The sequence below is a fragment of the Arachis ipaensis genome, chromosome B3 (assembly GCF_059453495.1).
Source record: "Arachis ipaensis isolate K30076 ecotype BB chromosome B3, ASM5945349v1, whole genome shotgun sequence".
Classification (NCBI taxonomy): Eukaryota; Viridiplantae; Streptophyta; class Magnoliopsida; order Fabales; family Fabaceae; genus Arachis; species Arachis ipaensis.
The window spans coordinates 6,269,234-6,280,425 of record NC_142438.1 but is presented as its reverse complement, the minus strand read 5'-3'; the positions used below and the strand labels follow the sequence as shown (position 1 = coordinate 6,280,425).

At 35.8% G+C, this 11,192-nt stretch overlaps 2 protein-coding genes across 2 annotated transcripts; one reads left to right on the top strand and one right to left on the bottom strand.

The window, feature by feature from the left end:
• The first annotated feature begins 184 nt into the window (after positions 1-184).
• Positions 185-1,117, top strand: LOC107632306 (protein ENHANCED DISEASE RESISTANCE 2). The gene has a single exon (XM_021117924.2). It carries the CDS (start codon positions 188-190, stop codon positions 1,115-1,117), a length of 930 nt encoding a protein of 309 aa, XP_020973583.2. The 5' UTR covers positions 185-187.
• Positions 1,118-2,754: 1,637 nt separating this feature from the next.
• On the bottom strand, positions 2,755-4,485 carry LOC107628977 (RHOMBOID-like protein 13). The gene is made up of 2 exons (XM_021117925.2): positions 4,358-4,485; positions 2,755-3,945 (listed from the first exon to the last, which is right to left on the bottom strand). The coding sequence occupies exon 2, from the start codon at positions 3,788-3,790 to the stop codon at positions 2,975-2,977; it is 816 nt and encodes a 271-aa protein (XP_020973584.1). The 5' UTR covers positions 3,791-3,945; positions 4,358-4,485; the 3' UTR covers positions 2,755-2,974.
• Between the last annotated feature and the right edge of the window lie 6,707 nt (positions 4,486-11,192).

Below are 11,192 nucleotides of genomic sequence, written 5' to 3'. Positions count from 1 at the left end.
CGATTAAGATGTGTTATTTGTACTCATTTTGTCTTATACATTGAGTTAACACACAGTCACACACCACTAATCTGGTGTCAGAATCGTGTGTCGACTCAATGTATAAGACAGAATACTAAAAACAACTCTGTCTACCATTTAATCGCGATTGTATAAACTTGTCTATTTCTCAGAAACTGTACACACTATGGCCAACCGTGGTGGCGAAAAGAAATGTGGATGGATAGAGAGAATAAAATCTGAAGGAGCTGTTCCATATCTTGAATCAGATAACAGTTCAAATTGTTGGTTTACACCTCCTGGATCTGCATTCCAGGTTAGAGGTTCTGATTACTTGAGAACAAAGGTTAAGATCCCTGGTGGTGATTATCTGCTACAGCCTATTGGATTTGATTGGGTCAGAGGTTCTGTGAAAATAAATGAGATTTTGAGAAATCGAAACAACCTAGTTAGGAAGATCATTGAAGAGGAGTTTCCAGATAGTGATAATAGGCCTTTTATTTGGGCATTCAACCTTCAACTTCCAACCAAGGATAACTATTGTGCTGTCATGTATTTCGCATCCAAAGAACCATTCCCTGAAGGTTCCTTGGTAGACAAGTTTCTGAAAGGCGACGATGCGTGGAGAAATTCGAGGCTTAAGTTGATTGCTAACATTGTTAAAGGTCCTTGGATTGTAAAGAAGGCGGTGGGCGAGCAAGCAATATGCATAATTGGGAGAGCACTTGCTTGTAAGTACTGTGTGAGAGCAAATTTCATAGAGGTAGACATTGATATTGGATCTTCCATGGTTGCAACTGCAATAGTTCATTTGGCATTTGGCTATGTGAAAACTTTGACTGTTGATCTGGCTTTTCTTCTTGAGGGCCAAACTCAATCTGAGCTACCGGAGAAACTGCTTGGCGCGTTGAGGTTTTGTAGCCTTGATCCTGCTTCTGCTACACCAATTTTGCCTTCACCTTCCATGAGCAGCAGTTCACTAAACCGATCTTTGTCAATGAGGTTATGGAAGTCTATAGGGAATATTCTTCTTCCAGGTTCTCAAGAAGATGGTTTTGCTTCTCCTCCTGCATCTCAAAGTGCTGCCACAAAGGATATTCATGTGAAGAAATGGTGAGTATCTTCAATTCTGATCTCATTTTTCCATTTTCATTTTAGTGATTTCTGTTTTTAGAATCTTGGGAAGGAAAAAAAATGATGCAAACAATAAAATCATATTTTCTGTCTTCACCTCTTGTTTTCTTTTTTCTTCGCAAAATTTTAGAAACAGAAAACAATGATAATGAAAATAGAAAATGAAAGCGCAAACCAAACGTACCCTTAACTTTTAAATCTTTCAATATAAACTCTCTCTTTGTGATTCCTTAATCAATTTTCTTACAGCACTAATTAGCCCTTCAAGTAATTCTATAAATTTTCTTCTTGGAACATAATGTAACTGTTTTCTAAACCTGATTTAGACCATTATTTTTAGCTTTTCTGTTACAAACATAGCTTCTTTAGAAGAGATGAATAGAAAAGAGGAGAGAATTGGAAAGAAATCAATGAATGAATGAATGCTTTTTTTCTGTTAGCTTATAAATTTGCTTATTGTTTGGTAAATATCATGATTCAGCATTAGCATTTTGATTATGTTACTGTTACTCTCTTTTGTGTCCACAGATATACTGAAGGTTTTGAAGGGAAATGGAGAGTTTCCATTAAAGTTGGTTATTCTTTTCACAATTTCTTTCCTATGGTCGAATCCAAAGCATCATCCATTGCAAGAGCTAGCTCTTAGTGTTATCGTTATTATTAATATCATTACTATTTATTTAATATTTTTTATATGGCTGCAGAAAAATACACTTCCCTCAATTCTTTTTAGCTGGATATATAGATCTTTCTTAGTAATAAGCTTATGAAAATTTTTATAGTTGAGAGATTTTTTGTTATTGTCTTTGGGGCATACCTGTTTTTTGGGAATTCAGAATTGCCTCAACTTTTATGGTGCTACATTGTGTAAATTATCTTTAACAGTGATTCTAGTAGTTATAACTTTTAAGTATAATTGGCGACTTAAATCAAAGGAAGAAAGAAGCAACCTCGAGATTTGGCACAAAAACATAGATATATAGATATGATCTAATATTTTCTTGTGACATCTATCATAAGTTAAATCTACATTTCCAAAGCTTTGAAAAAAAAAAACACAAACAAACAACCAACTATTATACCAATATTTCTAAACCAAAAAGCAACATATTATATTAAATAGTATATGCTCAGTCTCTTTAAGAGTTCTTTGTTCAATTTCTGGAGAAAACTGAAGTTAGAAAAACAAACCTAATGCCGCTCAAAAAGATTAGTATCTTTCGTTGGTAAATAGATGAAAAGAATATCTATGGAAAAAGAAAAGAAAAGAAAAAAGGAACAACCACCATGGCAGCTTGATGTTTTCTTGAGTATCTTGGAAATGGTAAATTCTCATTGCCCACAATTATCTTAACATTTTGTTTATGAGTTAATGTTCAAGGCTAATATCAGTGGATAATAATGAAATTCATCAACAAGCATCTTTCCAAGTATGCAAAATTACAATTACCAATCAATCAACTATATAAACCCAGGTACTAAATCTTCACTCAAATCCAGAGACATGAGTTTGTGTTTGGCTTTAGAAACAATTAGGATTAGGAAATGGTAAAAATACTACTATATCTAATAATAAGTGTATCATACATGAAAACAATAGCTGACTTTAGCACACAAAAGTTAGACAAAATTAGCACTATCATTCCATCAAAATTGATATATGGCATCTGAGAACATCCATCATCACATAACCAAAGATGCAAGCTATAAAAAAGAGAAGATATTGATGGAGCTTTGAACAAATTTTATATTGGAAGAATTAAAATCACATTGTTATCATGTTGAGTATGCCAAAAGGCAACATCTAAAATCACAAAGATATATTTCTATGAACTTATTATTAGACAAATTCAACATTTCCATTAGGCAATGCACTGATCTGCAATGTTCTGCCATTGCCTGATCCCAAAAACCGTACCGACGGGAAGGATGGATCAGTCACTGATTCGATCTCAAGGAAGTTGAGGTCAACAGCACCAGATCTCTTCAAGCTCAAGATGAAGACAAGTATGATCCAACCCAACAAGGAGAGTGCCCAGTAATTGTTCATACCATGAATCAAACCCCATGCTATAGCATATCCAATCACAATTCCTGACAAATGGCCAAGGAAACTTGCCTGAGGGACAATAATCGAAGTAAAAACAAGCGACTCAAACGGTGCGAAACTGATTGGAAGCGAAAGGAATCCAAAGAGATCCAACTTTGAGGAAGGCTGCTTAACAGCAAGAATTGTCATCCACCCAAATACAACACACGAATAACCAACAGCTGTAATTCGGCGAAAATACTCGAGTTTAAATCTCTGAATCAATATGTGGTACATTCCAAGAACCAGCAACCCTGATAAAACAACCAATACAAGTGTGTATTGCAAATAGTACCCAACACCAAGACCCAAGTGCCCTAATTCCTCTATCACCCCAAGACTCCAAAGTGCACTCATGTTAAAAACAAGATGAATGACACTTATATGGGAGAATGCAGAGGTGATGATCCTCCAATAATGCCCTTCAATGGCAGTCTCATAACTCAGACCAACATGTGAGTATCCAATATTCTTCTTCTGTATGTAGAACCAAATAGCACTGCATATTCCTATGATGCAACTAGTTGCTGGCTTCTCCAAGATCTCATAGAACAAAGGCTTCCCCATTTCCCAGAGCTCCTAACTTTTCCAACCACACTTTTGCAATTCCCCAAAGATCAAAACTTCAGCCGAAAGGGTAGCTTACTTTACAATCCAAAGAAGATAAAAAGAGTCTCTTCAATCAGAAGCTCCCAAAAATCAAGGGTTTTTTGTTTTCTCTTCTGCAAACCCCATAAACTATTGAGACCACAACCAAATATACAATCCCTAAATCAAATGCTTAGCTACAAGGGTAGCTAATTTTACAATCAAACAAGACAACAAACTCTCCTCAACCTACGCTCCCAAAAAGGATAAAACGCAAAAATTTGCGAACCCCAAGTGTAGAAACAAGAAATTCATCACAAAAAGGGAATTGCAGGGGAGAAAGAGCGCATAAAGATTGTATCTTTGTGGTGGGAGAAGGACAAGGAGTAACACTGAACAAGTTCAATTCAATTAAATGAAATGCTATATAGTCACCAAAAAAATGAAATGCTATATGGGTCCTTCGATTGTAGAGATAATTGAAAAAAGGGTTTTTGGTTGAAGAAAATGAAGGGATGGATCAAATTGGGAAGAAGATTCTCTCACCTGTTGAGTTACTAGACGATTCGAGTTCTTCGATTTGGGAATGATGATGATTGATGACCTACGCTTTTTTCATGATCTATAGTAAATTAGTAACTGCAAACAATAATTCACAACAATATATATCTTTTCGGCTCTGCTAGATAGAAAATATAGATTGTAAATAATACAAATATCGGATTATAATATTGGTCCAACAAAGATTAAAAAAAAAAAATTCACTCTCAATTATTCTCACCAAAAGTTAGGGGTGGAACCGTCGGGCCGACCCGTTAAACCCGCTAAAACATGCGGGTCGGGCTAGGATTTGGAGCCCGTCAAATTAGCGAATTTTGACGGGGCGGGCCGGTCTATCGGATTGGAAATTTTTATTTTTCATTTTTTTATTAAATAAAAGAGTGATTACTATTATAAAATTAATAATTATAGAATTTTTAAACATTTTTTTTTTATTTTTCTTTTAGTTATTAACTTTATTTATTTTATTTTACAATTTCGTATATTTGTTCGAATTATGTGACTTATTTTTTAAAATAAAGATAATTCTATTAACAAATATTATTTGGAACAATTTTATTAAAGTTAAAAATTAAAAAAAGATAATAAAAAAATATTTTTTAATTTGACTATTTTTTATTTGTATTTAATTTTTTAATTATTATTTTTTAGTTAATTTTAATGAACTTTATTTAAAAAAAAAAAAAAAGAGTCAAGCGGGCTAACCTGTCGACCCGCCAATCTACCATAAAGTGGGACGGACTAGCATTTTGAACCCATTTTAGTTGGCGGGGTGGGGCGGAGCGGGCCGTCCCGTTTTGCCACCCCTACCAAAAGTTCTATTTTTTACATTTTAACTTTTAGCGATATTTTTTTATTCTATTGACCACCGCAATACTATGCTCTTAAATTCTCTCATCGGTGACACTCCATTTTTTACTGGCCACACTGGTTGATGTTAATCCGTCTCTCACAACAAGAATTAGTGTCGTCACTTCTTCTCTATCTAGCCCTCTCATCGACAAAAAAACTAAATATATAATTAAAAATAAAATTAATCATCCGCATATCTATTAAAATAAAACATCCAATATAATTTAATTGTATATACTTAAATCCAATCCAAAAAATTAAACATCCAATTTAAAATGAAAAAAAATCATCATCATACCTAAGAAAATAAACATCCAATATACAACAGTACCAACCCCACGCCTACAACACCAATCACGAGACAACAACAGAAAGGGACTACGGAAAGCACACACGACAGTGAAGGAAACAGACGGGGGTGCGGCTATGGTCGTGTCTAAGAGCAGTGCAAGTACAGCGGCTACAGTTGTGACAGTATGGGTGCTGGGTAGGGGTGACAAACGGGCCTAAACCCGTCGGGCCGGCCCGTGTAACCCGCCAAAAAAAGGCGGGCTGGACTGGAAAATTGGGACTGTCAAATAGCAAAAGTCCGCCTAACCCGCACCGCTTAAATCGCGGGCTTTGGCGGGGCGGGGCGGGCTTCCCCGCCGGGCTTAGTTTTTTTTTGCAAGGGGTATTTTTACAATTTTTTTTTCCAAAACCCAACTTCCCCCAACCCAACTTACAAGAGAATGAAGATGAAAATTGAGTGTTTTGGATTATGTTTATTTTGTTTTAGAGACAATATTTATAATTATATTTTGGATTATGTTTATTTTGCTTTGGGAACAATATTTATAATTATGTTTTGAATGAAAATTTGGTTTATAATTATGTTTATTAGATATTTATAATTACAAAGACTTTAATGTTTGTGAATATAAAAATTATTTGTTTATACTTTTAGAAATTATAATCGTTAAAAGTAAAAAATAGAAGAGATTTTTTATGCATTTATATATATTATTTAATAATTAAAAGTAAAAAAAAGAAGATATTTGGTGGGCCGCCGGCCCGCCAGCCCGCTGTTAGGCGGGGCGGGGTGAGATTCTGAGACCGCCTCACTAGGCGGGGCAGGGCGGGGCGGGACGGGACGGGACGAGCTTCCCCGCTTGCCACCCCTATGGGGGGAAAGCAGTGTTCGGTTGTGTCTGCAAAGGGTGGAGGGATAGCGGCGTTCTGCTACTGAGTCAGTGAAAGATCCAAACAGGAGGTCCGGCTATGGACGCGTCCGAGAGTGGTGCAGGTACAACGACTACACGAATGCGGACGAGAGCGACATTCGGTTGCATATGCAAGGGTGGAGTGACAGTGGCATTCTGCTGCGTCTGAACGGTGTGAGGGAAATGGCGGCGGACCGGATATGAAAAATGTATAGTAAGCGATGAACGTGGAGCTCTAGAGTAATCATATGAATGAGCAATGGAGTTAAATGCAAATCTTTATCTTTGAAATTTCAAATTTAATAATTAATTAATTAATTAATTAATTAAGAATATGAATTAATTTACCTTTTTTTTTTAGGGTTTGTTTGGATAGGTTCATAAATTACTTTTTTTTTTTTTTACTTTTAACTTATGAAAAGGTATAATATTAATGTTTGATACAATTTTTAAAATCAAATTGCAACTTTCTAAAAACTATTTTAGTACTTATGAAGAAGTTAAAAAAAATGATTTCTCTTATAATAAAATTTTTTTTATCATTCTTCTCTTAAAATAAAACACTTTTAGAACTAAAAAAAACAAACACAAAAATAAATTATTTTTAATATAAACATTGTTTAAACTAATTTTTCAAAAGAAATTTAATTAAGATATTTATCCAAACTAAATCTTAATCTGTTGTTTATATTGTGTACTATATACATTATTTTCTTATATTTTCATATTTTTTTTCTTTCAATATCAACAATTAAAAAAAACGTTTTTTTTTTTGTTTATTTTATTTCAATCAAGTATAATTACATAGATAAACATATTTCGTGTAAAAAAATAAATATATAATAAGGTATCTTCTATGTTCTATCCTTTCATGTCAATTTCGATACATTATTAGTGCAATCTTTCATGACATCATTCATTTAAAAATAATTTGAGAGCTTATGTTCTTTCTTTTTATTTTTTGTTTTATTTTTATTCTGGACAAAAAATTGAACCAAACACACCTACATGCAAATAACAAGACTTAACAATTTCTCTCATTTTATTGGATAGATAATATTTTATAAATTTAATTTCAATGATCAATCAGTGTATGATAATTAATTGTGTATTGTATATCAATAAAATTAATGATTTTTTAAATTTATTACTTAAAAATTTATCTAAATATATAAATTTCATAAAAGAATGGTATAAAATTATTTTCATAAATCACATATCAAAATTAATTTTATATTTTATAATCAAATTCTTTATACACTAAAAATTAGGGCAATTTACTGAAATAAATTATTTGAAAAAGAATTTTACCTAAATACAACTTTTGAAATGACAAGATGCAAATGCAATTTTTCATATTTCTATAGAAACCGCTAGTGACAATAATACTTTATAGAAGAACGTAAATCGCTACTGCCAGCCGCAGTTTATTTGGGCTAACGTTTTATACAGAAACCACTGTAGACAGCAGCGATTTCTGTTGAGTGTGGCATGTGCATAAACCACTACAGGCAGTACCGATTTATGTGTTGGATGGGGTGAACGTAAACTGCTGGAGGCAGTAGCGATTTACGTTGAGTGTGCTTATAAAATTGTGGAAGACAGCCGCAGATTCCTCATTTGGTGTGGATTTTGAGTTTGGCTAGAGAGAGAAAATTCTGGAGAGAGGGAGGAACACTTTGAGAGCGGATTCGAGGTTTCTCAGTGCCTACCTTCAGTTGGATATCATGGCAAACAAACAGAGCTTGTATCAACTAAACGGCGTTGTCTATATTGCCGGTGCCATTGTCAACGAGGTTAGTTTTGTTTTATTTTTCTTAGCATTAGCATTTGTTAAATAGAATATGGTATGTAGGATAGAGGAACTAGAATTTACAATTTAACCTTTATAGTTGAGTATTAGACTTTGCATATTAGGGTGTAGAATGTAGGGGTGTACATACAAAAACCAAAATATTGATAACCGTTTAAAAAATCATAATTAAAATTTGGTTAACTAACTCAACTAAATGAATTTAAAACCATATCCATGCTTTTCAAAATTGGCTAAGAAAAACGAAACTGGTTTAAAAATCGGTTTTTGTGCGGTTAAACAAATCCAGAACCAAATTTTAAAAGATTTTATTTTAAAAGTCTAATTTTAAATAATCAATTTTTACCAAAGTTTCTTTTAAGAAACAAGTTTTTTGGGCCAGATATCGATTTTTGTCGAAAATGTGTTTATTTTTTATAATCAATTAAAAACTGATTTTTTTTATTTTATAACCGATTTTTTAATTATTTAATAAATTAAATATTTAACAATTTGATTTGTTAATTGAATAATAGTTTAATTGTCTAATTGTTTCATTGTTTGGTTATGGTATATATTATTTATTTGGTGTAATTAGATAGGATTTTTTCTTGTAGAAAGTAGAATTTAACTGCTTCGTATATGTCTTTTCTGTTGGGTGCAATCAAGTAGGTGTCTCTACAGTGTGAGGCGACAATAAAATATGTCTATGCATGACAGGATCATCCCTTATTTAGAGAGGGCTGGTTTGTACCACTTAGCCAGGCTAAACAACCGCTGATTCTGGTTAGACGAGCCTTTGGTCAGTGCATTCATTGAGAGGTGGCAACCACTTGCTACAGAGTTGGATATTCTGGCGGTTTCCCTCATTGAGGCCCTATGGGTTTGAGAATTTTTCGTTTTCGTTGGCATCCAGGTATTCTTTATTCATTTGAAGCTTAAAAAATATGATATGTCGTGTAATTCCTTCATTTTATAACCAATTACTATCGTTCAGGTGGGCCGCATACTTACCACCAAACGATGGCAATGAGCAAAGGGTTATAAACTATCGCCTTGCGTTAGATTGATTGACCGCTCGAGATGTAAGTATCATGTCTGTGGTTGGTTTCATTAGTTGAGGTTCATCATTCTAACTATATATATATACATTCTATTATAACATTTGAGGATGTTAAATTTTGCAGATTGTATGGGAGTCATACTCTGCCCTCGACGTACTTGCTGTGGTTCATCCTGAGATACTTATGGAGGAGCATTGTCGGTTATGGCGAGCGGTTATCAGTTTGATATATTTTGCCATCATTGAGTGGCATCAAGTTGATAGGGTGGTCCCACAACTTGGCGAGGTGCAGCATGTTCCTGAGAGGGCTTTGAACATAGACTAGCTGCATGCTAAGGACGGGAGGGGCGGAGATAGGTGATTCCTCTATTACTATCAGGTCTGGCATTTCCACTGTCAGAACAAACTTGATTTCCTCCTTGCTATTGATAGAGTGCCTGATCTAGGCCCCTCCGCTGAGTTCTTAGATTGGTGCCTCTGCGAGGCGCACTGGGTCCTTTCTCTGGGAGTCGCATTCGCGGATCCCAAGCATGTGGAGATACCGGCAGAGACCTTTCAGAGAGGGTCGTCACAGGCGCCACGAAGATCATAGTTACCCGACATGCTAGACAACAGGCGTGTCGAGAGGTGCCGTCGTATTGGTACCCAGGACACAGGTCGAGAGTGGCGATGGTTAGATGATATGATGCAGGACAACAAGAGGATGATGCAAGTGGAGACGGCGAAGGTATTGGTGAGCACCATGTTAGTCGGGCCAGTACTATACGTAGGGGGGCTGGGGTGGTACCCATATTGGTGGTGGAATTAGCGCAGACACAATGACTGGGGCTGGGGGCGGAACATTCACGGCTGGATGCAGCTCTCAGGCATTCCATGATAGTGCACAGATGTATGGCTGTATGCTAGTCTCGGTACGACTACGATGACAATGGACATAACCATCATATGGGTAGTTCACAGTTCTACGCAGAGTTTACGGCCATCATACGGGAGGATGACGGCCAGTCCCAAGTCCAGGTTGATGCACCTAATTACCATCCGCAGATGCCAGATATCCAGCCTGATTCCCCAGCTTACCATCCACAAATGCCAGATATCCAGATCCAGGCACTAGACTATTAGGCACCGGACTATCAGGGATAGTACGTGGTGGACTTGAACAAGTCTGCAGGTAGCCCATATGACACTTGGTCCACCATGGGAGGGACGCTCCAGTCTGCATTTGGAGCGGACCGTTTGGCTGACGATGTTGTACAGGAGCCCCACCGACCTACTAGAGTGAGGCGTCCTCCTCTATGTGGCACAGGTTCTCATCTACTCCGTGCATTCGGGGACGATGTTCAGGATGATGGTCACGAGTAGATCATTGTCTTTGTGATTGTTTTAGTAGTTCCATTCCACGTATCTTATTTATTTATTTCCAGCATTGTATGACTTCATGTTTATTTTGGGAGTTATGTTCCAAACTTATTAGGTATGACTGTATGACCTTATCTTTCTTTAAGTATCTATGGTTGGTTTTATAAATCTGTTGCATGCTTCTTCAACTGTTTTTAGTTTTGAGGAAGTACAAATACATCAATACAAGATAAGAAAGTTCTAATGCATTACCTAAAACAAATAAACCGTTACAAAATAACAACGTACTAATGCGAACTCATAACATTTAAGATAGTACAACTAATAACCAAGATGAACAACAACTACTACATAACCTAATACAACGTGAATAAAACATCTAATCCTAGGACCCAACCGTTGAACCTCGCTGAGGGCAATTCCTACGAGTGTGGCCGGGCTGCCTGTATAGGCCACATCGCTTCGGTCTACTAGAGCCACCTTTATCCATGTTATTGCGAATGCGGGTGGATCGTGGTCGCCCTTCTCTAGCCCGTCGTATGTTAGGATCAG

Excerpts from the sequence above, each read along its gene's own strand:
- LOC107632306 (XM_021117924.2), top strand. The coding sequence starts at position 188 with ATGGCCAACCGTGGTGGCGAAAAGAAATGTGGATGGATAGAGAGAATA.
- LOC107628977 (XM_021117925.2), bottom strand. The coding sequence starts at position 3,790 with ATGGGGAAGCCTTTGTTCTATGAGATCTTGGAGAAGCCAGCAACTAGT.